This window comes from Mandrillus leucophaeus, unplaced genomic scaffold (genome assembly GCF_000951045.1).
Source record: "Mandrillus leucophaeus isolate KB7577 unplaced genomic scaffold, Mleu.le_1.0 Scaffold121, whole genome shotgun sequence".
Lineage (NCBI taxonomy): Eukaryota > Metazoa > Chordata > Mammalia > Primates > Cercopithecidae > Mandrillus > Mandrillus leucophaeus.
This window is the reverse complement of record NW_012100432.1, coordinates 6,202,450-6,229,836: the sequence shown is the minus strand read 5'-3', so window position 1 is coordinate 6,229,836 and position 27,387 is coordinate 6,202,450. Positions and strand designations below refer to the sequence as shown.

The 27,387-nt window shown below is 48.2% G+C and overlaps 1 protein-coding gene across 5 annotated transcripts in view; it reads left to right on the top strand.

The window, feature by feature from the left end:
* MGLL (monoglyceride lipase) overlaps positions 1–27,387 on the top strand; it is a 140,713-nt gene that overhangs the window by 99,225 nt on the left and 14,101 nt on the right. For 2 of the 5 annotated variants that reach the window (XM_011971290.1, XM_011971289.1), the window contains exons 4-6: positions 7,684–7,820; positions 9,103–9,213; positions 19,579–19,668. In XM_011971290.1, the coding sequence (XP_011826680.1) occupies positions 7,684–7,820; positions 9,103–9,213; positions 19,579–19,668 (338 nt within the window). Of the gene's footprint in view, positions 1–7,683; positions 7,821–9,102; positions 9,214–14,328; positions 14,407–19,578; positions 19,669–27,387 lie in introns of all 5 variants that reach the window. The other 3 variants (XM_011971292.1, XM_011971291.1, XM_011971288.1) reach the window with 2 other exon arrangements.

Genomic DNA, 27,387 nt, shown 5'->3' with positions numbered 1-27,387 from the left:
CATGCTTCAGGAACTGTGGGCAGGTGGGTGTGCACGTGGCTCAGAATGTGGCAGAGGAACCAGTAGGAGCCTTCCTGGGAGGCTGGGAATACTGGGCTGGGATGTGCAGGCTGCATTCTCAAACAGTGGGGGCTGTTGGACTACAACACCATCAGAGCAGCTTCCAGAAGAGGAGGTGGGTCATGGAGAACTTGGGGTGGGCAAGGAGATTGGAGAAGAAGCTACTGCAAGTTCAAAGGTAACAAGGGTCTCCACCCCTACCAGGATATGATGTGCAAAGAAGGAGACTGGATGTAGAAATCTAGAAGGACTTGGGGACCAATTGGATGTGGAAAGAGAATTAAAGTCAAAGATGACAGCCCTGTTTTGAGCCTGAATAATTTGGAAGGCTTACTGGGCTGTTAACTACTATGTGAAGCCCAGAAAGAGAGCCAATTATTTGCAAGCAGTCTGAGGAACTGTGGAACAGCCAGGAGAGTCTGACCATGGGTTGGCAGGGTGGATCTGTAGCTCTGGAAAGAAGCCAGAGTCAGAAACGGTTTATCAAGGAGATGCCTACATTACCATCAGAGTCAAAGCATGGGAGTGATACACTTGGACCAGGGAGAGCTCGCAGAGTGACCTGGGGCCTCCTGCACGTAACGTGTGTCAAGGGCAGGATCCTATAATGCCTCAAGAATATGGAGGCTGACTTATGAATAAGCAAACTAGCGGAGCTGAGCGGAAATCTGGAAATAGACTGGGCTTGAGTGAAAAGGGAACTTTAACACATGATAAGGATGACACTGCAATTCAGTGAAGCAGTGAAGGACTTGCTCATAAATTCTGCTGCGACAATTATGAACCATCTGCATTTTGGAACTTCCTATAGAGATGGTGGTTGCAACCACATTGTAGATACACTAAATGCCACTAAATTGGTATGCTTTAAAATGGTTCATTTTATGTGTGGTGAATTTTCTGAATTGAAAAAAAGTCTGGTAAAAGATGGCTGTCTCTTACCCGACACCAAGACAAAATCCAAATGGGTCAAAGATTAGAATGTAAAACAATGAAACTATATCTAGAGATGGATGGTGGTGATGGCTGCACAAGAATGTGAATGTATTTAATACCACTAAACTGTACATGTAAACTGGTTAATGTTTTAGGTCATGTATATTATACTGCAAAAGAAATATAAGTCACAGAAAATATGGCTGAATTCTTTTGTAACTGCGGAGTGGGGAAGGCCTTTATCACCAAGAATCAAAATTCAGAAGCCATAAAATGAAAAGACTGATAATTTGACTATTCAAAAATAAGAATCTCAAAAGAAACCAAAAGTAAGAATTCTTCTGCTTGGCTAAATACAACGTAAACAAAGCCAAAAGACAAATGACCAACTAATGTACAAAGAGCTCCTAAATGTCAAGAAGAGATGCAAAACCCCCACAGAAAAAAATAAGCAAGGATGTGAATACTCCGTTTACTAAAAAAGAAGTAATGGCTCTTAAAATCTGAGATGTTCAACCCCACTTTGTCTCCTATCATATGAGCAAAAACCTAAATGTCAAACACACAGTCTGCTGGTCACGCCAAGAGAAAGAGACCCTCTCCGGCATCTCACTCACAGAGTGAAATGCGACACTCTCACACGGAGGGGAATTTGGTAATACCTACAAAAATTGCATATGCATTTACATTTCAGCCAAGCAATCCTGCATCTAGGCACGTACCCTGAAGATACACCAACATGCAGATGACATAAAATAGTCCAAGTTTATCCACTGCAGCCAAGTGTTTAATAAATAAGAGCTTGGATACAATCCAAATGTTTCCAATGAAAGAGTGCTTGAAGAAACTACGGTTCACCCCCACAGAGGCGTACTACGCAGCAGTAAGGCAGAATGGAGGCAGGTCTGGGGTCTGTGGCACAGAGTGACCTCCAGAATATGTTAAACGTGGGGGGAAAAAAAGACCTGGTAGAAATCCAGAAATAGAAAAGACTGTTTCTAGAGTAGGATATGTGGCGTACTATCTTTTAACTAAGAAAGGAGGAAAAATAAGAATAGATGGGTAGATGGATAAATAGATTAGACAGAGGAATAGATAGATGATAGACTAGATGGATAAATGGATGGATGGATGGATGGATGGATGGATGGATGGATGGATGGATGGATGGATAAACAGGTAGTTTTCTTATTTTTGCAAAAAGAAATGATTAGAGGAAAAAAACGGAAAATAATTAGAATGATTAACCCTAGGGAACGAGCGGGGAAATGGAGGAGATGGGGTAGAAGTGAGACTTCACTGGATGAATTTTTAAATATATTTCTGACCGTTGTATCAGGTAGATGTTCTCATATCTGGAAAAGAAAATTAAATTGAAAAGCAAAAAGGAAAAACCTATAATTGGAAAGAAATTTAATTTGAAATTAATGCATCTAATTATCAAATTAGTAACATAAGCACACAGAGAAAATAATTATAACCTGTTTGTAAGAATTTGAACTTCAAACTGAATACTCTGGTCATATTATTATTGAACTATATTCTAAAGACAAAAAAATGCAAAGTGATTCTAGCTTCTTGCCATAGACTTATTATTGGTGGCAATATTGGTATTGTAATTTTGACACTATGCTACAAGTAAATATCTTAATGCTATTAGGAACCAAGATTTTCAGTGCCAAAGAAAATAGATAAAATACAAAATCATAGAAGGTAAGAGAAAACCTTAGAACACTGATTTCTCCTTCTTTGTTTGTTTGTTTGTTTCTTTGTTTGTTTGACAGCCTTGCTCTGTTGCCCAGGCTGGAGCCCAGTGGCACGATCATGGCTCACTGCTGCCGTGACCTCCTGGGCTCAAACGATTCTCTCACCTCAACTTCCTGAGTATCTGGGACTACAGGTGTGCACCACCATGCTAGGCTAATTTTTTGTATTTTTTGTAGAGATGGGGTTTTGCCAAGTTGTCCAGGCTGGTCTCGAACTCTTGGGCCCAAGAGATCTGCCCATCTTGGCCTCCCAAAGTGCTGGGATTACAGGCATGAGCCACTGCGCCTAGCCAGAACGTTGATTTATAGTTGAAAATATCTATATGGACACATGTTTTTTAAGAATTAAGTTTTCTTAAGTCTCACGTAAAAAAAAAAAAAAAAAAAAAAAGAATTAAGTTTTCCAGCTCTGCCTAATGAAGGGCATGAAAGCAAGGGCACCTCGACTGCATTGGACACTCCCAACTTTAAATCTTGATTTTTAAACACTGAAAGGAACTGGAGCTCCCTGGAGAAATGGTTAATTCCAAGTCTGGGACAAGGAAAGTATAAGGTGAGCCTGGTACATTTGTGTTGAGGAAGAGGGGAAGTTCTTGATAATGAATGGGAACACAGGAACAAGCCAAATGACACCATGAGGGGAAACAGTCAGATACAGGATGTGGGGCATTTACTAGCCTGGCCTCTCTAAGACTAAAGAAACATAGCAAACAAATACAGCATATGAATTTTGCATCCTGGTTCTAAAACACCAGCTGTAAAATACTTGCAGACAACTGGGAAATTCGAATTTAGATTGTATATTAGATGATATTAGAGAGTTATTGCTAATTTACTTAGGCAGGAAAATGGTATTATAGTTATGAAGAGAATGTCACTAAGCATGCTGAAGTGTTTACGGTGAAATGTTATAGTACTTATGGATTATCTTTATAACACTTTTTTATTTGGAAGTACTTTCAACTTCAAAGAAAGTTTGCAAGAATAGTATAGAGAACCCCTGTAGATCCTTTGCCCAGATTTGTCCATTGTTTCTTCCTTGCTTGCTTGCTTGCTTCCTTCCTTCCTTCCTTCCTTCCTCCCTCCCTCCTTTCTTTCTTGCTTTCTTTTCCTTCCTTCCTCCCTCCCTCCTTTCTTTCTTGCTTTCTTTTCCTTCCTTCCTCCCTCCCTCCTTTCTTTCTTGCTTTCTTTTCCTTCCTTCCTCCCTCCCTCCCTCCCTCCTTTCTTTCTTGCTTTCTTTTCCTTCCTTCCTTCCTCCCTCCCTTCCTTCTTTCTTTCTTGCTTTCTTTTCCTTCCTTCCTCCCTCCCTCCCTTCCTTCCTTTTCTTTCCCTCTCTCTTTCTTTCTTTTTCTTTCTTTCTGTCTTCTCTTTCTTTCACTATCTGTTTTTCCCTTTTTTTTTTTGAGATAGGGTCTCCCTTTTGTCCAGGCTGGAGTGCAGTGGTGCGAACATAGCTCACTGCAGCCCCAACCTCACAGGTTCGAGTGATCCCAAGTAGATAGGATTACAGGTGTGCACCACCATGCCACCGATGCCCAGTTAATGTTTTAAATTCTTTTTTAGCAACAGGATCTCTCATTATATTGCCCAGGTGGGTCTTGAACTCTTGGGCTCAAGCGATCTTTCCACCCTGGCCTCCCAAAGCACTGGGACTATAAACATGAGCCACCTTGCCCAGCCTGCAACTTACTTTTACAAGATTCAGCCATTTTTATATTCATAAATGTGTATATATACAGCAAATAAAATGATAACGTATTCTTTCAGTGTTTTTGTTCATTTGAAAGTTTTGTAGTAAGAAGCTGGGGAGGAGCCCTATTTCAAACGTTGGAAGATCAGGATATAGTGTCGAGTGAACAAAGCCCCACACAGAGCAGGATCTGTTTTGTGTTTCTTTGTGTTTAGGACTGGGGTAAAAATCAGGAATTGTATTTGTATTTGCATTTGCTTATAAAGAGGCTGAGACACTAAGAGAAGAGTTTAGGGGAAGATGGGGAATTGGGTGGACGGGAGGAGGTGGGAAAGGGACCGTCAGTGTACACCTTTCATATCACTTTGATTTTGTACCAAGTGAATCGAGTGTCTTTTAAGATGCAATTTTTAAATTAAAAATGAATGAATGAATGAATGAATGAGTACAGAAATTAGCCAGGGTGGAAAACAGACAAAGACAACACAGCCAGATGAGAAGGAGGAGAGCCAAGGAAGTCCATTTCCAGGCGCACCCCATGACAAGTTCAGCAGGAGCATGTGGTGCTGAGTGAGCCAAGAGCTCAGAAGAGGATGGGGTAAAGGCCCACTGGGGTGGACTCAGCTGAGGGTTGCATGGAGCCTCTAGGGCTGGAGAGAGAATGTAGGTGGGGAAAGGGCCATGAGTGTGAATCACCCCTTAAGTGGGAGGGGAAGAGGGAGGGAAGAGGGAGGGAAGAGGGAGGGAAGAGGGCGGCTTGCGGGCTGTGGATGAAGTAGGGAGGACAGGGATGTAGCTGACACGGGGAGCAGGCTGGGCTAGGAGTGGTTGGAATCAGAAAGGGGGATGCTTCCAATATAGAGGGCCGTTTTGGACTGTCCCCTTGTTTTCAAAAAAGATGAGTGATACTATGTCCCCAGGATTATTAGGTAGCATTGCAAGTTTTGGGAGCATAGAAACATACGGAAGAGATGCCCAGATGAACTTGTTTGGAGACCAAGCCTGTGGGAAGAGGGAGCCTGTCACTGGGCAGCCCTGGTGTTGCCTTGGCTCAGCGTTTGTGTGCAGCCAGGCCTCAGGCTTTAGAGTGAGAGCAGCAGCCCCTGTGGAGGAGTAGGGGCTGTGTGCAGAGAGATGTTCCACATGGATATGGGGGATCATGCCTCAAAAATTCAACACAGAATCACCATCTGGCCTAGCAACACCGCTTCTGGGTATTACCCCAAAGAATTGAAAACTGGGACCTGAAGAGAGATTTGCACACCCATGTTCACGGCAGCATCATTTGCAATAACCAAAAGGTGGGAACAGCCCAAATGTCCGTCGACAGATAAATGTATAAATGCCACATGGTCCATCCACAGAATGGAATATGATGCAGCTTTATAAAGGAAGGAAATTCTGACATACATGACTACGTGGATGCACCTTGAAGATACCGTGCTATGTGAAATAAGCCAGACACAAAAAGGACAAATATGACCTGATTCCACTCAAATGAAGTCCCTAGAGCAGTTAAATTTATAGAAGCAGAAAGTGTAATAGAGGATGCCAGGGGTGTGGGGGAAGAGAGAGTAAGAAGAAAATGGGAATTGGGGTTTAATAGCTAGTATGAGTTTGCCAGGGCTTCCATAATGAAGGACCCCAGACTGGGGCCTCAACAACAGACATTTATTGTCTCACAGTTCCAGAGGCTGGAAGTCCAAGATCAGGGCACCAGCAGGATTGGTTTCTCCTGCACGCTCTCCTTGTGTTGTAGATGGCTGCCGTCTCCCTGCATCCTCACATAATCTTCCCTCTATCTGGGTTGTAATCCCCTCTCCTTACAGGACACCAGTCATTTGGATTAGGGCCCACCCTAAGGACCTCGTTTAACTTAATCACGTTTTTTAAGACACTGTCTTCAAATAAGGTCCCATTCCAAGATCTTGGGGGTTAGAGCTTCAACATACGGATTTGGGGGACACAAGTCAACCCATATCAATTGGTGTGGAGTCTCAGCATGGGAAGGTGAAAAAGTACAGAGTTGCACAATAATGTCCTTGATGCCACTGAACTGTACATTTAAAAATGGTTCAAACAGCAAAATTTATGTTATGGATATGATAGCACAGTAAAAAGTAAAAATAAATTTTAAAAGAGAAAACTACTCAGAAGGGCAAGGAAAAGGGGAATGTTGCCGAGAGGGTAGTGGGACCCTCGGGCCCAGTGGGATGGTCAAAGAGACCATGGGATGGTGGCTGGGAAGGTGGGTGCGGGGGACAGGCCAGTGGGAAACACGGGAGCTCGGGGCCTGACAGCAGGAGGGTCTCCAAGCTGGAGGTCTGGGCAGCCTGTCAGTTCCAGGTGGTGGCCGTTATTAGTGCAGCAGCCTCCCCAGAGGTGGCAGAGGCTTAATGAGTGCTTCAGGCTCTCAGCAGGGAAGGTCTGGGCAGCCCCTCTGGCTGTGTGGTCCCAGTTCTCCAGAAGCGCTTTCTTTTTTGCAATTTTCAAACCATCACAGCTGCTTTCAGCCTGAATGTGAAGCCACAGCCAGTGAGTTGTTTCTATAGCGACTGATGTCCTTCAAAGAGGGAGAAAGTGGAGGACCCTGAGGAAAGAACAAGGGGGTGAACAGCACAAATAGGTGACAGATTAAACCCAAGAGGGAGAGAGTGTGACCTAGTTTCACTGCAGCTTCGTCGAGAGCTTTCTGGCAAGCATACCCAATGACTGCATATTATTTTATGTTCGTCATGTTATCTTCACATAAAGCTGTAAGATGAGGGGCTAAGTGTACCACTGTACCTGGTGAAAGGCCAATATTCAGGCACAGCTGCCAGGGGCAAGGAACAGGGAAAACGCAGGAAAATTCTGAGCCATCTTCGTCTTACTCCTGGCCACTTTGCAGAAAACTGGGCATGCTGAGGCTCTCTGTGCACCTATCCTTTTTCCCTTCCTTGGAAACCAACCCCAAGGGAGGCTTTGTAGTATTTACACCCTGGCTCGTCGCTTCCTAGTGGTATGATCTTGGGCACGTTCCTCAACCACTCTGTGCCTCAGTTTCATAATCCATAAAAAGTGGGAGAGAAGAATTCCAACATTCAAGAGTGGCCGGAAATAGTTAAAATGAGGTGACACGTTCAGGCACTCAGGAGAGAGAGGCGGGTGACTGCAGTGAGGAGACCTCTGGGCTTGGGCAGGAGTCAACCTGGGAACTGCAGCTGTCTCTCATCTCCCATTCCTTTCCAGTTGGCCACGGACAGAGCGAAGGGGAGAGGATGGTAGTGTCTGACTTCCACGTTTTCGTCAGAGATGTGTTGCAGCATGTGGATTCCATGCAGAAAGACTACCCTGGGCTTCCTGTCTTCCTTCTGGGCCACTCCATGGTAAGCAGACCACAGAAGACCCACATCACATCCACCCTGGCTTCCAGCCTTGCAGGGGGAAGGGGGTGGCCCTGACTCCCCGCCCCTCCCCCCGCTCTCTGCCTGCTGGCATGATGTCTCCCTTTGTGCACTGCACTTGGAGTTCCTGGGTGATTCCGTGCTTAGGAAACAAGGGAGGCTGCCAGCCGGTCCTGACTGAGCAGCTTGAGTATGTGGCCTTTTGGAAAACTGATCTTTTTCTCAACGCTCTTTGGCCCACTTGGTGCCATTTCATAGTGAGGCTACTAAGAGCCACTTCTTGGAGGGGGGAACAGCTCCTTCATCAATAAGAAGCACACGAAATGTCCCCAAACCTTGTGTGCTTTTTTCAGAATTAAATGATAACTAGGGACAAAGGGTCCCCTTGGAAAAAATTCCTTAAAGCTTATTCCAACTCCTTCCACCTTTTAAATACGTAAATCGAGCAAATATCGTCTTAAAATGTAATGGAGCAAATGTAATCTTAAATCGGGGCCCTTAAACTGGCAGCCTCCAGGTCAAATCTACCTACAGAAAAAGTAGGCTGGTTGGCTGACCAAGAGGTATCGAACTGCTTGAATTTATATCCCTGGGGACATTTCACCAGGGTAGGCATTGCCTCTCGCCCCTTGGTCACTGCCTGGCTCTGTCCTTAAGTTTCTCTTACCTGCCCGGCCCCTGTGAGCATTTGCAGTTGCAACCCTTGCTTTTAAGCACCTTTGTGCTTTAGCAAACAGGTGAAGCCTCTCTCCAGCACCATCCACATTCACTCCCATTTTTCTTGGAATTTAAATTTCTAGGACCTTTACTAAACCAGGAAAAGGTATAGTATAGCAATCTATTATTATGATCACATTACCCCCCACCAAAAAAAAAAAAAAAGAAAGAAAACAACCCTCCTATTAAGCCTGTCGGGATGATGAATTGGGGTTCCGCCAGCTTTGGGCTTGAAATGAAGTGGGAATGTGTTATTGTTCAACTTGCGGCCCACAGGCAGGAACCTTATTTATAACTCTCTGAAATGTTTGCTCTTGGAAAACCCAGAGAAAAAAACATGTGTAATAAAATAATTGCAGATCTAGTTTATCCAACATTTGATGGTGCCTCTTCCAAGGTAGTCCTCCTCAGGGCTCTTGGCCAGGACTGCAGCTTAAGAGGACTGCATTGGTCATGTTTATTAGAATTATGGCATTGGTCATGTTTATTAGAATTGTGTGCGCTGTTGCAAGCCGAACACAGCAGCTCTGCCCGTTCTGCATTACAGGGAGGTGCCATCGCCATCCTCACGGCCGCAGAGAGGCCGGGCCACTTCGCCGGCATGGTACTCATTTCACCTCTGGTTCTTGCCAATCCTGAATCTGCAACAACTTTCAAGGTAAAAGGACCTTCCAGTCTGTACAATTCCTGCAGGTTTCCCGGGACATGGGGCTTCCATTTGTAGCCTGAGTCTGTGTAAAAGGGCCAAAGGCCATCCTTGGACCTCAGACAGTATTGCGTAAGGGTTTGGACAAATATCCCACACTGCTGCCACCGGGGTTCTGTAATTTCTAAAGGCAGGTGCCATTTTCCCCCAAGACAAAGGATAATGCCTTCCTGTTTGTGCATGTTTTGTTGATGAACTTTAAAAGGAGAAGAGGTTAGACTTGTTATTAGTCCAGCAAAGTCACATTTGTTAACAAGTCACACTCAAGGCCTGGGCTGTTTTTCGTTGACTATTTGCCAACTTCAGCAGAAAGTGAGCAGTGAGAGGAACTGCAGGTACTCCTAACTGCAGTACGGAGTCGCATTCACTGCCGCGCTCCTCCGCCCCAGGCACTTTCGACCTCTGACTGTGAGGGATCCGTCATTTTGTTCTCCTGGTTGGAATGACCCACAGGAATGACATACCCCGTTAGGTGCTGGGACTCTGGGCTGCTTTTGCCAAGGCAAATGAACCAACCAATGATACCTAGAGGTGGAGCAGGCACTTTCTCTCCCTGAGAAAGGAGATGAAACCAGTGGCCTCAGCAGGGCTGCTTGCTCATGACTCAGGCTTGTTGACAAGGTATTGGTTTAGACCCGGCCTTGAGGGCATCAGACTTAAGGTAGATGCATAGCCCCATTGAGGGTGGAGAATCCATGTATCCACAGGGAATCCTCAGTCTCACCCCAGTGCTGGGCAGGGGCTGCTGCCTCCTGAGCCAGTTCCAGAGACTCTCAAAAGAGAAAGGGGGGTGGCAGTAGGTCATGGGGCCAGGTGCGCTGGGCAGCCATCGTCCACAGGCTTACCCTATGGACTATGGGATCATTTAAATAATGACATTAGCTCTTATTCCCCCACCCCACTCTCCTCAACACAGCACAGGGAATGGAACCTTATAACAACATCCTCAAAGGGTTTCCTTCAGCCCATGACCACAGACTTGCTCCTGGCTCTAGAGACAGTCTTTCAATTAAATATAGAAAATCTCAGCCATCTGAAATGGGGCTGGGCTTGGCAAAAGAGAAATCAGGGACTATCTGAGAGTTTAGCCAGAGAACGATGATTTATTTAGTTTGCAAGAGAGATGGATGACATCTCATTTGAATTTTACTCCAGTTTAAGGAAATCACGGACTTACTGAAATCGACTATCATGAGTGAATTTCAGTGCAGTGTGGGACAGTACCAGGGGTCTGTCACAGAGTGATCGAGGTCCCTTAGCATCACAATGCCTGGATGTGCACTACCTCATCATTGGAACATGTGGGGGGAGGCATGACCTACTCAACATCTCCCGTGACTATGGTTCTAATTATTTAAGTAGAATAAGCAGGCCCAGACTCAGCATCAAGGGCGTTCCTGCTGTGTTCCATGAGATTTGCTGTACGCAGGTCTGCAAAATTCACCCAATGCCAGGCATGCACTGTGCTCCTCTCCCAGGCATTGTCTCACTTAACTCCCCTCGAGCCCAGGAGCAGGTTATAGAAGCACTTTCCGGATGGGAAAACCTGGGCTTAGGAAGGATGAATGGCTGGTCAGGATTGTGCAGCCCTTGTGATGGGTTTGAATCCAGGGCTGCCCACTCCGCATCTAGGATATTTCCCCAGGGGAGAAAGTGGATGTTTCTGCAATCGGTGTTTTCCCTTACAGAAAAGCCAGGGACTGCAGGACTTTTCAGATAAAGTGCACCAGGGTACCCTGGCAGGTGGTCCTGGAGGTGGAACAAACAAGGTTTCCTCCCAGAGCCCCCTGGGCTCCATACTGACCAGGGGAGGGGGCACTTCTGGGCAAGGCCACCACTGTGACCTTTCAAAGCCTTGTGCTAATGGATCACCTTGTGACATCAGGAGCCAGTTGCCCCTGGGGGAATACAGGTCTCCTCTTATTAACAAGACAAATTAGGTTTCCCTTTGCCCCGGACTTGAGGGCCCAGCCTCCACTCCCTGAAATCTGTTGCTGCTCCTGCATCTCTGGCAATTTTGGCTGACAAAGTCCATGATGCGTTCGTCCACCCTGCCCCTGGAAGGCTTCATCACTCTTGGCACATTTTCTAGTCTTGTCTGACAACCTTCCTGAAAGTCTCACAGGATCTATTTTTTAATGTCATTTAAAAGTTTTAAGAATAAGACATTTCTATGGTTCAAAATTCAAAAGATATGAAAGAGGATGCAGGGAGAGTCTCTCTGCCCGTTGGCATGGGCAGCAACCCATGGTACCAGCGAGAGTCTCTGCATCTCCCGTCAACGCTCACTCCATTTGTTCTTCTTCTTCACACAAATGGGAGCTTGCTCCATGCATGTCGGGGGTACTCTGTGTTTGCTTTTGTTCTTTTGGTTGGTGTGTTTGTTTTTGTGGGTTTTGGGTTTTATTTTCTGGTTTTACTTAGCAACCTTTTGGTGCTCCTTCCCCATCAGGACCTACCACGGGTCCCACTGCAGGGATAGGTCCTGGTTTAGGGAGGGTGCCCTGGGGTCATTTCCAGTTGTTTGCTCTTATGAGCCTCAATGATGGAACAATTCCTAGAGCCCACCTCCTCCCTCCTGCGTTCTGGATGGGAAATCTGTTTGGTGGTGGGGGTGAGGGGCTTCCCTGAGTGTGGCTGTGAGTAGCAGCAGAGCAGAGTCAAGTCCCAGCCTCCTGACTCCTCAGACAGTGCTCAATCCCTCAAGCCGTTCAACAGTTTCCTGGCACCAGGCACCTTCTAGAGCAACTCCCCCGGTTAGTAAGGGGCAGCATGAGACGCCCAGTCTATGAGTACAGCCTGGCCTATGGAAGACAGCCAGCCCCCACCCCCTGCAATGTGAGAACGCCAGATCGCCCCCACCCTCCTAAATCTCGCCACCATCTGGTTCTTATGTGGATGCTGGTTTTCAACAAGCTGGGATATATTTAGCCTGGAGATGAGACAATGAGGACGGATGGGGGGCCCCAAACATTGTCTCTGCTGAGAAAGTGGTTTCGCAGAGAAAGTGGCAGAGGCAGAAATTCAGAAACGAAACCTCCACGCATCAGAACAAATCTGGCTATTTGTGAGGTCGCTCCGTGGGATTTTCACTGTGGCTCGCGGCTCGTGCCTGGCTACAGAGGTGGAACTGTGGCCCCCCCAGCTGGAAGAGTGTCAAGCTCCAGGCGCCCCTCGAGATTTCCCACCCCTACTTGTCTGGGACAGCACTCAGGAGCAACTGCAGGCTGCAGGGCCCCTCCTTTCTCTGGGAGCCTCTTGGGAGAGAAAAATCCCCCTGAGCTAAGCTTGAGGGATGGGGGTCTCAGCCTACCGGGAGTAATCGTTCTAAATGACCTCTTGCTGTTTGCCAAGGTTGCCCTTGGGTTCCCGGGGCAGGGATGCAGGAGTCAGCCAGTGCTTCAAGATACTTCCACTCCCCACCAAGAAGGGCACTTCGCCCAGTAGGGAGAAGGGGATTGCCACTGGGAGCCCAGTACTCGGTGCCTGACATGCATTGTCTCCGTTCCTCTCCAGCACTGCCCTGGAAGGAGGAGAAATTATTCCCCATTTACAGACAAGGAAACGAGGCCAAATGCCTTGCTCAAGGTCAACTTGAGCACGAGCTCAGGCCAGCGAGCGTGCCAGGATACTCCCTTTCACCCCAAAACACACCTGAAATCAGCTTCCTTTGACAGAGCCCGCTCCCATCTGAATGTCACTCATCTGTTTTTAGCCATAGAATCCAGAAGGCCCTTGGGGCAGTGGGAGGTTGCAGGGATGGAGGGGAAACGACTTGAACATGGCCACTCTTTCAAGCTTCAGGTGAATTTGGACCCAGGATCCCAGAACTTAGCTATGCACTGGCCCTTTGGGCAGCAGCAGTGAGCCGCCATGGGGGTTAGTTCTCCTCTGTCCTGCGGGCACCTGCTCTCTAATAGCTAATAGCTAGGTGTTGGGCTTTCTAGACACCTGTGCTTCCAGGAACCAGCTGTCTTCCTAGCAAGCCTCCTGCCACACATCTTTGGTGAGCCCCTGATCTATCAGAAAACAAGTATCCTGGCCTTCCCAGCGAGGGTCACTGGCAAAGGATCACAGCACTTTCTATTTTATGACGGCCTTAAGGTGTCCTCTCGCTCTCAAGAAAATCTGGTGCAACCCCGAAGGTCCCTGCTGTGTCCCCCGCATGGCCGTCCCATGACCCTTGTCATAGTGCCGCCCCGTGGAAGGCGGGAGGGTCCTAGCCTCCTGTGCACAGGTCAGCCTGGGGGAGCCACTTAGGAAACAGCATCTGTAATTGCCTTCCTCATGGCAAGGCTTTCACTGGCAGAAGTGAAATTCACTTAGAAATGATCACAGGGAGCCATTAAAACCTTCTGGATCAATAAAGGCATTTGTGCCTGTCTCTAGTATTTAAAGTGACAGGCACGATGGTGCAGCAGGAACGCCCCTCAAGCCTCTTGCTCATCAAGATGTTGACTTCAGCTGTGGTAGAGTTGCCCTGTTTGTGGGTGACTGCATCATTTGTTGCAAAGCTGCATGTCACGTGCTTTTCCTGAAGCCTCTACTTTGAATGACATTTGCTCACTCATTCAGTCAACCAACACCTATTTATTGGGCCTCTCCTTAGGGCCAGAAGCCAGGAAGAGAGTTAGGGACCTGCTCCAGAGCAGTTGGGTCTCATGCGGCTCTCCCAGCATCCCATCAGAGTTAGTTTAATTATCCCTGTCTTATAGATGAAGAAACTGAGATCATGGACTTTCTCAAGGATTCAGGATCAAAGTTCAAATCCAAATGTGCCTGCCTCATGTCTCCGAGTCTGGTTTCTCCATTTCATCACCTGTCTCTTCCGGGGTTGGGGTCCAGTGACTGTGTAGCCATTTGTCATGGGTTTTGGTCCCAGTTTATCCTCAGGCGATGACCCCTGGGGTCTGAGTTGAGCTGGCATAATTGGGAGCTGTGTGGTTGCACAAACCTGGCTTTGCCAGGGTCATGGGGCAGGTGCAGGGGGTCTCACCTCAATGGGGGAGCCATTCAAGGGCTCCTCTCTCCTGAGCTGGATCCAAGGCTCTCTTTATGCTCTTGTAGGATTATTCGGGGATTTTGAAATATTCGATGGAAAAGGCATCAAGAATGTTACAGTTTTGGATTCCAAATCCTTTTTGGGTGAGCAACTCCCCTCTGAGGCTTCCCTGGTATGCTCACAGCTCAGGGTGGAGGTTGTGGGAGAGCGGGAGCAGTAGTCATCTGATCAACCTTGGCAATGTGATCCATCCAGGTGTGGGACCTGCCATGACTCCTTCCTTCCCCGCTGCTTCCTCGTCATGTGACCTCAGTGTCCCCTGCTCAACCGTTCTGCCTTCCTTCGTGCACAATCAATCCACTTCCTCTGCTTAGCTCTTTCTACTCCCATCCTACCCTTTCCTCCTTCAAGAGAGATTAGGCTCATGAAATCAACAAATATTAAACGAGCAGCAGGGAAAGGGGATCTCTTTTAGGGTTATTCAAAGCATCCTGCCCCTGAGTGGCAGCTCTCCTCTTTCTTGGGGCTTTTGTGGGGAAGAGGCTAAACACTTAATTTTTTTTTAAGCCATGAAGTTATCATTAAAAGTTTTGCCTCTACACAATTGAGTCTTGTTGGAAATGTGGCTTGGAACTTACTGTGCAATTTTAGAAAAAGAGCTGAAGGTCAGGGCATGCAAACATCTCTTATGGTGGCTCCTTTGAAAGGGCAGCTTGCCCTGCATGAACGTGTGCACCCCCATCCTAGCCAGTGCCTGTCAGAAGCACTTCTGCTCTGGCTGCACACAGGATCACTAGGGAACTTTAAAAAGGCACTGATGCCAGGTCCCCACTTCGGCCAATGCAATCAGAGTCTCTCAGGGCGGCACTGGGAGGAGGTGTTTGTGGTGTTTCATGGACACACACACTGCCAGCCCCTGAAACTTCACCACGCACACGAATGCCCAGGAGCCCTGCAAAGCTACAGACCCTGACCCAGAAGCCGGGTGACCCTGGAGCCACTGGTGCTGCTGGTGTGAGGACCACACTGAGCAGGGAGGCCCTGGGATGTTGGGATGGGTGTGATGTGCCCGCTGCCATACGCCAACTGGATTGAAGGAACAGAACAATACAGACGGTTCCATCTTCCTGGGAAGACAGGGAATTACAGATCGTTTTAAGGGAATCCCAGGACTCTAGAAGTCTCCTTCATGGGTTTCTCTTTCTGTACCTTTCCTGTAAATGGTATATCCACCTGGGTCCCCTCCTGCCTCTTTGTACACTCTCTCTGGTGTAATTTGCACCCAGGGCTTCAGCAACCATCTATGCACTGAGATCTTTCTGTTCTTGGGGTGGCATTCCTAGGGATTTAGTGCCAGGACACGCCTGTGTGCGCATTCACTGGGAAAAGTCTGCAGAATCTGCACCAGGCGTTCCTGGAGGGCGTGTTCCTCCATCTACATTCATGATAGAACAACCAGTTATTATCACTAGGACACCAGTGCCTCATCTACACTATCAGCCACAGGAGTTTTACTGTTACAAGCTTGTCCTTTTAGGCGCATTCCCTCATCCTGAACCTGCTGGCAGCAGCTCCTTTAGGGGAGCAAGGTGGCTGCTTGCCCCATCAGTCCTTGGGCAGCCAGCGCTCAGCTGGATGCATGCAGCGGAAGTCACCTTCTGCCTCCACTCCTGAGCAGGATGTGCTCTCCCCACATCTCCTGTTTGCGCTTTCAGCAATAGATCATTCACAGCTATAGGAGGGGGAGGCCCCCAGGCCTTGGCTTTTTGTACCTGGAAGGGGATGGTGAGGCATTCCGCTGCCAGGAATCGCTTCCTTCCCTCCAGGGAGCAGCCCCTTGCATTGTTCATTTTCTAAAGCAAATACGTCTCAGGAAGTGGCTCTCCTCTTTTTTTTTTTTCCTATGAAGCTCTTTTCTTAAAAGCTTCCTTTAACTGCAAAAGTTCCTCTGTTCATGGAGGAAGAAAATCAGGCTTGCTGGGTGAGAGGACAGAATAGGGCTTGCTGTAATTCTCTCCTGGAGGCAGGCTCTCTCTGGCTCTCTGTTCCCCCTTCCCCATCCCCTGTGAAACCACTTCAAGGATGGCTCAAGCTGTGCTGATCCTTGAGGCGCTGATCCTAAGCTGTCAGCATCTTCTCCAGAGCCTGGAAGTAGAGGCCTTGTTGCTTTTTGGTATAAAACTTTTGGGTTAAAAGGTGCCAGCTGCAGAAACATATGTTCAAGGATGAAGGTAAGTCTGTCTTCACAAATGACCGATCTTGAAAATGGACCGGCACCTCCGGGCCCAGGTCCCCGCAGAATCAGGTGATGGGTCCCCAAAACACAAATGGTGGCACAATGAGAAATCTGGTGGTGGGCTTGAACGAAATGGCGTGGATGCTGGGTGGTCTCTTGCTTTCACCTCTGTGGCAGGCACTGCTGAGGTGCTGGGTCCCTGGGCCTTTTCTTGGCTCTGAGCCATCTGGTCAGGAAATGGGTGGGAAGCTGGCTTACATAAAACAGCCAAGTCCCTGAGAAGGCTGTGCAGGCCCCAGCAGGCAGGTGGGCTGACCTGGGAGCAGCGCCTGCAAACCTGGCATTTGCACACCATCCTGTCACACAGAGCCTTGCTGCAGTCCCTGAGCGTGGCGGGGATCCCCCCACAGCTGGCAGCCCCACGTCTGCCCTGGCTGCACACAGATTCACTAGGGAATTGTTAAAAGACACTGATGCCAGGGCCCCACTTCAGCCGATACAATCAGAGTCTCTCAGGGCAGCACTGGGAGGAGGTGTTTGTGGTGTTTCATGCACACACACACTGTCAGTGTCAGGCAGAAGTGATGGGGTACTGAGAACAGCAGAATATCTAGAAGTGAGTTCATCATAACTGTGGAACACGAAAGTCTTCCCTCACAGTGTGGCCCTTGATCACTACTGCTGGAGGAGAGAGCTGAGGCCCTGGAACACTCGTCCTTACACAGCCATAGTCTAGTGAAGGCCACAGAGCCACAGCCCACTGCCTTTATGCACTGATCCACTCCATTTTCTCATTTTTAGATTGTTTCAACCTTTGAAAGCACAGATCCCAATGCAGATGAGCTCCCAATTCTTGGAGTTCACAGACATTTGAGCCGTGTTTGAAAATACCCTAATCCTTGTGCAGAGTTCCCAGAATTCCAAGTTTTCCTTTCCCAGGCTTGTTCTTGGAGCTGGCCCATGACACCAGCTGGACTCTTGAATGTTCCCGAGCCATCATGGCCACGCTGCAAGGCTTCTGATTGTGCAGACACACCATGCCCCTGCACAGTGCTCGCAGTCAGGCTGCCACATGCTTCTACACTAGACGGTCAAAGTCAGACCCCAGGGCTCAGCAAAGCACCTGGCACAGTGGCAGCTGCAGAATGAGATCTGCTTGCCTGGATGCCAAGGCTGGAGGGCAGTGAGTTTCCTCCTCAGAGGCAGGGGGCTGCCACCTTTGCACTAAGAAGGAATTACTGATTTTCACCATTTGAGAAAAGGGGAGTTGACCGCATGGCACTCTGAATAGGTTCATGCACGTGGAGCAAAGCCCTTTAGGAGAAAAGCCCGTTTTTTGCTGTCTGCCTGATACTGGATGGTTGAGAAACAATCGTGGTGGGCGGTCACACCGCACTTGTACAGGCCAAGGACACAGGAACGTTTAGCCCTGGCCTACAGGGAGGGTGGGCAAGCACAGCAATCTTGTCCCCCAAAAGAACATCAGCGGCCGCTGATGTTGAGACCCACGGGAAGGTTAGAGCTCTGGGTCACATTTGTGGAGAGAGACAGACAGCGACAGAGACAGAGTAATCCAGGCCATGTGGCATAAGAACATAAAGTGGCCCCCCAGCCCGGCGCCCCTCCCATGGACCTCGTGGTACTGAGCCTCCATTTTCTTACCTGTTCAGTGGAGATGAAGCCTCACCTCCCAGGGTTTTTATAAAGATCGGGAGACTGGCCGGGCACCGTGGCTCACTCCTATAATCCCAGCATTTTGGGAGGCCGAGGCGGGCAGATCACAACGTCGGGAGTTTGAAACCAGCCTGACCAACATGGTGAAACCCCGTCTCTACTAAAAATGCAAAAATTAGCTAGGGGTGGTGGCGCGTGCCTTTAATCACAGCTACTCAGGTGGCTGAGGCAGGAGAATCACTTGAACTGAGGAGGTAAAGGTTGCAGTGAGCCGAGATTGTGCCATTGCACTCCAGCCTGGGCAACAGAGCAAGACTATGTCTCAAAAAAAGAAAAAAATCGGGAAACTGTGCCCAATGCACCAGAAGGTGCTTCCTCGGTGCCCATGAGTGCCCTTGCCCTCTGCCAAGAGTACTGAGCATGGGCCCTGTGCCCTTGATGTGCACTGAGAATTCACTGCTTGCCACCTTCCGTCCGATTCTAATTTCAGCATTTCACGGCTCACTTTTGAAATAGCATCTTTCATCCCCAAATGTCTGTGCACATTGCAGAAATGAAAACTGTCCCTCTCTGAAGGCAGAAGTGTGAGATCTGGGTTCTCTGTTTTCCTGGGAAAACAAGAGATCCAGAAGGAGAAAAGGGGGAGGGGGTGGGAAGGTTTGGGCCTGAATCAGGCTCAAGTTCAGTGAGCATGTATTAAGCTCCTGCTGTGTTCCCTGGGCTTCTGCACACAGGGTGTTATTCACCTTCCCCGTGGTCCTCTGGGGGAGGGTCAAGGTCCCACTGGCAGCTGAGGAAATGGAGGCTCAGCGATGTGGAGATTCCAGCCCATGTTCACGAGTCAGCAGAGCTAGGAATCAAACCCAGCTCTCCTTCCCTCTGCCACACAGCCTTCTCATCGAGATGGTGCTATTTCTACTGCCCCCCGAGAGAAATGGATGCACAGATCCTCTGTGTGGTTCCTGTGGGCCCTTACGCGCTGTCCTGCTTCGTGCTCAGCTGATCTGGGTGATTCTGCGCCTGCCGTGTATTTTCAGTACCCCAGAGAAATGGCCTGGGTACCAGAGCTCAGCCCGGACAGCTGTTGCCAGTGATGCAAAATTGCAACCCATGAGCAATCATGGGGAGGTATAGAGCAGGCAAAATTCAGACGTGACTTCCCGCCTTGGGCATGGTGGCTGCCTGGCCAGCTCTCCCAGGTGGAGCAGAGCCAGGCTGAATAGAGGCTGAGTCAGAAGGGAGAGTCCTTGGGCATGCAGGCTTGAGGATGCAGGCTTGGGAGATGAACCTGGCTGATGTTCAGTTGGGGCGTCACTCTTTTTAATGTACTGTAAACTGTCACTGCGGAAGAGCCGGGCGTGGATGCCACTTGTACTCACAGCTCTTGTTTTCCCTCCCCCGCTAGGTCCTTGCTGCGAAAGTGCTCAACCTTGTGCTGCCAAACTTGTCCCTCGGGCCCATCGACTCCAGCGTGCTCTCTCGGAATAAGACAGAGGTGAGAGGCTTTCCGAAACCCCAGGGGTAGCTTGGGTGGCTGCCCCCATAGGGAATCAGAGTTTTGGCTCCAGCCTTGGCATTCTCTACTGCCCTTTCACCGAGGCCCCATGCAAAGTGACGAGCACACAGTGGTGCGTGAGACATGGTTGGCTTCAGGTTTGGGTGAAAAGGGTGGGTTGGCTATGATGCCTGAGCTGTGTTGTAAACATGAAAGGAGCCGACAATGGAAGTTGAGTGTGTACCAGTCAAGTCTCTTGGTTGCAAGAGACAGAAACCCAAGTCAAAGTGATTTAAGCAAAAGCAGGGATTTTGTGGTGAATGGAACTGAAGGCTTCAGACATGGCTGAATCCAGGGCGTCGAAAGTCTTATTCTCCATCAGTCTCTCCCCAACTCTCATCTCCCCTGGTTTGGCTTCATTCCCAGACAGGCTTTCCCCCAGTGAAGGCCAAGAGGGCCACCAGCAGTTTTATCTGAGCAACCCCAGTGGAAAAACAGCACCTCTTTCCAGCAAAAGTCTCAGGGCTGATTCTTACTGACTGATTGTCCAGGCCTAGATTATTTGTCCAGGAAAGGAGGGTAGTATTATCCCCACCCACTGAGAGTAGAGGAAGGGGATCCCTGGGAGTAATTCAGAATAGTGGTAGCAAAGGAAGGACAGACCCATATTGCAGATGAGCGAACTGAGCCCCATAACGTGGGAGGACTTGCCTGGGGTCAGCCAGTGGTGAGGCTAGCCTGGGAACTTGGGTAGGTGTGGTCTCCAGCTGTGCTCTGTCTAGGTATGGGAGAGGGTTCCTGTGGGCTTGCAGCTAGTGGGTAGGAAGCATCCAGAAGACACCAGAATAATCTTCATGAATAAGCAAATAAGTTTGCCACTCTTCTGCCTTAGTTGCCCTCTTGCTTTAGGAGTTTGAAATCATTGAATCACTGGCTCCCTAAAGGGCCCTGGGAAGTGGAGTGCAGTGCTCTGGCATTCTGGGGATGTTCCCAAAATTCCGTGGGCTGTTGGACTCTAGCTTCATTATAAAATGTGGCCCCCTGGCCCTCTGAGTCACTTAGAGAGTGGGCAACTCAAGAGGAATAGCCCGTGGTGTGCAGGAAAGAGACTTTCTAGATCAGGGGTTGAAACTCCCAGGCCTCTGAGGGCCAACTGCTTAAAAATCAGACTGGTGAGAGACTAGCGAGCCATGAGGCCTGTGCGGAGCCAGAGGGCATCTGATCTGTTCAACCCATCCACGTTAATTTAAAATTCTAATATAATTTGGTTTCTAAAGCCCACAGTGCCTCCCAAACCCACATCTTGGGGCCAGGTTGGGCCCATCAGGGGCCAATGTGTGGCCCCTGGTCTTTCTGAAAGAGTATCTGAGTAAAGGAAAAATCTTTAATTCCAAAAAGCAGATTCATACGGTGAAAGAGCACAACTTTAGGACCTAGAAAGACCAAAGCCAAATATACACTGTTTGATTTAATCCTGACATGAATGAGATAGACATTAATCCCATTTCACAGATGAAGAAACTGAGGCTTGGAGAGGTGAAATAACCTGTTCAAGATGGCACAACTAGTCAGGGGTAGAGGTGGGATTTTAGCCCATTTTATTCAAAAGTCCATGCTTTGGTGCCTCCCTCAAGCTAGTAATTATGATAATTAAGCTCTGTTTCCTGTTTTACAATTGATTGCTGGTCCACGCATCCCATGGCCATTGCTCTGTGTATGGGACCCACTTTGTCAGGGAAACTGAGTGTGGGGCGGGGGCTCCTGCTTGAAGGCGTGGTCTCTGGTAAAACCAGTGATCTTTGTGGCAGCGGTGCCAGGACAACAGTAGGTTTGAGAAAGATGGATCAGGGAGGGAGGGGCCTCCCTTTGAGACAAAGCACTCAGGTGCAAATCCAAGTTGTTTATCTGAACACCTGAAAATACATGGGCGAAGAGGAAGAAAAAAAGAGGTACTAAAAAGAGATTCCAAACCCTCTCTGTTTAAAAGCATCCAACTTCAGATCTTTTCTCTCCTTTTTGCAATAATGAGATATTCCTCAGCCTTACTCAGGACAGAAGCGCCTGGTGGGGCTCCCCTCCTCGGTTCCTGCCCCACCCACAGCCGCCTGTCCGAGCCCTCCTGCCTCAGGTTTCTGGCTGGCCAGGTCATCACTTATTTAGAAACACTAATAAATGTCCCTGCTGAGAAGACATGAGGAAGGGAGGTGGCCGGTCAGCCCCAAAGCTGGACTGCAGTCGGAAAAAATCAGGAGCACGCCTTTCCCTCCCTCGCCTGCTGCAGCTCTGCATCTCCCTCTGAACGTTCTGCTGAGCTTTAAAAATAGCAACGCCGAGGGGAAAATGTGTTGGGAAAGGCATCTAACATCAGGGTGTCTTGAGGCACATCTTTAGCTAAGACATTTCCCATGGAACCCTGCAGCTATAAAAGCCTCAAACCGCAAAGAAATGTTTGCCTAACAAGCTGAGTGAGCAGGACTATGGGGGATGGGCCACTGGCCGGCAATCGAGGGTGCAGGGGCCTGGGACTGGAGGGTGCACAGGTCCCAGGGAAGATCTGGAATTCTCTCTGAAGGGAATCAGGTTGGCTCTGTTGCCGGAATGTCAAAAGCAGAATGTTTGGTGTTTGCCGTGACAAGCGTTCTCACAACCCACCCAGCACTGCTAGCAGGCTCTCCTCACTTGCCTTGCCCCGCAGCTGCCACCCTATAGAGCCACATTCTCCCTGCATGTGTGAAGCCTTCGGGAAAAAAGGCGTGAGAAGACTTTTTATTGTCTCAACACTACCCAATGCACAATGATGGCATCATTCTTCTGTACCAGACACTAGAGCCCTTCTGGTCTCACCATGACCCCAGGAAGTCAGTCTTGTTACCAGTATTTGTAGTTGTAGAAGTGTGGGCCCAGAGAAGGCAAGTCACTTGCCCAAGAACACACTCCGGGCCAAGTGCCCTTGGCACTCAAACCCAAGGAACAAAGAAGTTGCTACACAGACATTTACTATGTTTGTCAATGCATTTAGGGACCCCGATCAGAACATCAGAATACTGACATGGTAATCATTCCCCCCAAAAAAGGCTTTATCAGAATGTGATGAATCCCCTCCTACTCTGAGAAGCCTTGAATGTGATTCTAAAGAGTTCTATGGCCAAGGACGCTGTGGGAGGAGGTGAGGAGGAGAGGTTGCTCAGCATCTGCCCGTGCCCTCAGCCATCCATATACTCAGGGGAATGCACTGCTTCCTCTCCCAGGCTGTGGAAGGGGTGGAGGCAGGAGGCAAAGAGGCCATGATTCTGAGCACACCTTGCGCTAGGAACCTCAGCTGCTTGTCTCTTGAGGCCACTTGTCTTCTGGAGCCCAGTCTCTGTTTATAAATACCCTGGAGGCCCTCCCTCAGTTTATATTCCCTCAGGCCACATGCTGAGTTCTGAGCACCCAGGTGCCGTAAGGAGTGGTCACTCAGCTTCCTTTCTTGTCTCCCCTGCCTGGTGTTTTGGATGTGCCCAATATCGGGGAGTCGGCTCCAGGTCCCCCTGTTGCCTGCCTGTCTTGCACCCATGCTGCCCAGAGGCCCTCAGAAGGCTCCTGCCGGGTCTCAGAAAGCTCGGCCGTGCTGAGGCCTTCGACTTAAACGTAACCACAGCTAAAGATGGGCCTCAGCCTCCCACCCTGTCCCCAGGACACAGCCTCCCATGGGAGTTCCCTCCGAGAACAAGCTAAGAACCTTCTAGCAAACTCGGTTTGGCTAGCAGATTTTATTTTGTGGCTCTCCATCGTTCATCACTTACATTCCCCACAGCATACTTGTCTATTTGAGACAATCTTATTACCAGTATTTGCAGCTAAAAATTTCCCAATGCTCTAAAAAAACAACAGGACTAGAAAGTCTCTTGGGCATATGGCTCCATGTGGGGTGGTGGCGGGGGAGCGTGTGAATTGCGCTACGTTGCTTTTGCGCCCTGCACCACCCTCGGTAGATGTTCCAGCTCCGGACCTGCTCCCAGCCCCACTCCTGCCAGCCACCAAGGCTGGGAGAAACGGCTCTGAGCTCACGAGAGGCAGGTCCTGGAAGTTGGATGCTTTAATGGCAGCAGAAAACCAGGGACTGCAGAGACTGTCAGGGAAGCCCCAGCTGCCAGCAAGATACAGGACACACTGAGGAGTTCTCTGTGTCCAGTAGGCCCATCTGAGTTTCTTTCTCAAGTACCTTTGTGGGTACATGGGACATGCACATTGTAGGGCCTTGGCAGTGGAGGAAAGAAAGAAGATGTGGGCTCAGTTGGGCTCCCGCGGGAACATAGCCTAAGCAAAGCTCTCCCGAAGACACTTCTTGGCTGAGAGGTGAATAACACTGCTGTGCCCGTGGCGGTGCAGATATCGACTCCAGACCCTGCTTCCATTCTTTTGGGTATGCATGTGCCCAGAAGTGGGATTGCTGGGCCATATTCCGCTGGTAATTTTGGAGGAACCACGCTGCCGTTTTCCACGGTGGCTGTGCCATTTCACATTCTCACCAATAGTGCTCAAGGGCTCCCTACATCCTTGTCCACATCTGTTAGGTTGTGTTTTTTGATAGTAGCCATCCTAATGGGTATGGAGTGGCATCTCAGTGTGGCTTTGATTTCTATTTCCCTAATGGTTAGTGATGCTGAGTGTCTTTTCAGGTGATTTTTGGCCTTTTGTATATCTTCTTCTTCTTTTTTTTTTTTTTTTAAACGGAGTTTCTCTCTCATCACCCAGGCTGGAGTGCAGTGGTGCAATCTTGGCTCACTGCAACCTCCACCTCCCAGGTTCAAGCAATTCTCCTGCCTCCGCCTCCTGAGTAGCTGGGATTACAGGCGTGTGCCACCACGCTAGGCTAATTTTGTATTTTTAGTAGAGACGGGGTTTCTCCATGTTGGTCAGGCTAGTCTTGAACTCCTGACCTCAGGTGATTCGCCCACCTCGGCCTCCCAAAGTGCTGGGATTACAGGTGTGAGCCACTGTGCTGGGACCTTGTATGTCTTCTTTAGAGAAATGTTTGTTTCAGATCCTTTGCCCATTTCTTTTCTTTTTCCTATTTCTTGTCTATTGTTTTTCTTTTTTTTTTTAATTTAATTTAATTTTAAGTTCCAGGATACACATGCAGGATGTGCAGGTTTGTTACACAGGTAAACACGTGCCATGGTGGTTTACTGCACCCAGCAACCCATCACCTAGGTATTAAGCCCCACATGCATTAGCTATTTATCCTGATGCTCTCCCTCCCCCCGTGCCCCTCCCCCTGACAGGCCCTGGTGTGTATTGTTCCCCTCCCTGTGTCCATATGTTCTCATTGTTCAGCTCCCACTTATAAGTGAGAACATGTGGTGTTTGGTTTTCAGTTCCTGCATTAGTTTGCTGATGATAATGGCTTCCAGCTCCATCCGTGTCCCTGCAAAGGACATGATCTTGTTCCTTTTTATGGCTGCATAGTATTCCATGATGTATATGTACCACATTTTCTTTATCCAGTCTATCATTGAATGGCATTTGGGTTGATTCCATGTCTTTGCTATTGTGAATAGTGCTACAATAGACATATGTGTGCATGTATCTTTATAATAGAATGATTTATATTCCTTTGGGTGTATACCCAGTAATACCCATTGGGATTGCTGGGTCAAATGGTGTTTCTATTGTCTTCCACAATGGTTGAACTAATTTACATTCCCACCAACAATGTAAAAGTGTTCCTATTTCTCCACAGCCTCACCAGCATCTGTTGTTTCTTGACTTTTTAATAATCGCCATTCTGACTGGCATGAGATGGTATCTCATTGTGGTTTTGATTTGCATTTCTCTGATGATTGGTGATGTTGAGCTTTTTTTCATATGTTTTTGGCCACATAAATTTCTTCTTTTGAAAAGTGTCTATTCATATCCTTTGCCCACTATTGGTGGGGTTGTTTTTTTCTTGCAAATTTGTTTAAATTCCTTTTAGATTCTGGATATTAGACCTTTATCAGGTGGATAGATTGCAAAAATTTTCTGCCATTCTGTAGGTTGTCTGTTCACTCTGATGATAGTTTCTTTTGCTGTGCAGAAGCTCTTTAGTTTCATTAGATACCATTTGTCAATTTTTGTTTTTGTTGCAATTGATTTTGACATTTTCATCATTAAATCTTTGCCCGTGCCTATGTCCTGAATGGTATTGCCTAGATTTTCCTCCAGGGATTTTATAGTTTTGGGTTTTACATTTAAGTCTTTAATCCATCTTGAGTTAATTTTTGTATATGGTGAAAGGAAGGGGTCCAGTTTCAATTTTCTGCATATGGTTAGCCAGTTTTCCCAGCACCATTTATTAAATAGGGAGTCCTTCCCCCATTGCTTGTTTTCATCAGGTTTGTTAACCATCAGATGGTTGTAGATATGCAGTCTTATTTCTGAGATCTCCATTCTGTTCCATTGGTTATGTGTCTGTTTTTGTAACAGTGCCATGCTGTTTTGGTTACTGTAGTCTTGGAATATAGTTTGAAGTTGGGTAGCATGATTCCTCCAGCTTTGTTCTTTTTGCTTAGGATTGTCTGGCCCATTGTTTGCTTTGCTCATTTCCTAATTGCGTTGTTTGTTATTTGTTGTTAAGTTGCAGGAGTTCTGTATATGTTCTGGATATTAACCCCTTATCTGGATATTAACCCCACATATAAATATAATTTGCAAATATTTTCTCCTATTCTGTGGGCTGCCTTTTCCCTCTGCCGATAATGTCCTCTGAGGCATAAGGGTTTTTTTCTTTCTGACGTAGTCCAGTTTATCTGTTTTTCTTTTGTTGCCTGTGCTTTTGGTGTCATGTCCAAGAAGTCATTGCCAAATCCAATGTCATGAAGTGGATACCGTGTTTTGGCTGAACCATGTGAAAGTAAACTGCAGACACCATGATCCTGAATGCGCCTGAATACTTCAGCCTGGGTTGCCCAAGAGGAAGGACTCAAAACAGAGGTTTTCACACAGGACCCCATGCCATTTTTACATTTAGAAAAAGTAACAGTCATTCCTCCTTGTTGTCCTCGATCTAGTCCATGCTCCAATTTCCACAGTTGTCACCGTTTGATTTTAAGACTCGAGATTGCATGATTTTGCTGTTCTGTGATCAGTACTTATGAAAGTGATCCTGCAAGACCCGGGAATTCTTTCTTGTTTCTCTTATTATTCCCCAAATCCCTGAGCCTGTGAGAAGGTGGAGAATGTGGTGGCTGCTTTTTCCTTTCCCTTGGTGGTCACCCAGGAGCACTTCTGTGTTCAGAACCACATTCCAGGGCCCTCCACTCCAAAGGACAAAGAGAGGTTGACTTTTTGCGTCACTTCTGGTTGTGAAGACTCTGGAGCCCTGCAGAAGGATTCCTGGGGGAGCAGACAGTGGTGGCGCTGGGCTATGCAAACAGCTTTCCCCATTTGCCAGGGCTGCGACCTGCAGAGCCATTCCTAGCTCACTGCTCTTAAAAGCAGATGCTAGGACTGGGTGCAGTGGCTCATGCCTGTAATCCCAGAACTTTGGGAGGCCGAGGTGGGTGGATCACCTGAGGTCAGGAGTTCGAGACCAGCCTGGCCAACATGGTGAAACCCCATCTCTACTAAAAATATAAAAATTAGTGGGGCATGGTGGCGTGTGTCTGTAATCCCAGCTACTCAGGAGGCTGAGGCAGGAGAATCATTTGAACCTGGGAGGCAGAGGTTGCAGTGAGCCGAGATTGCGCCACCGCA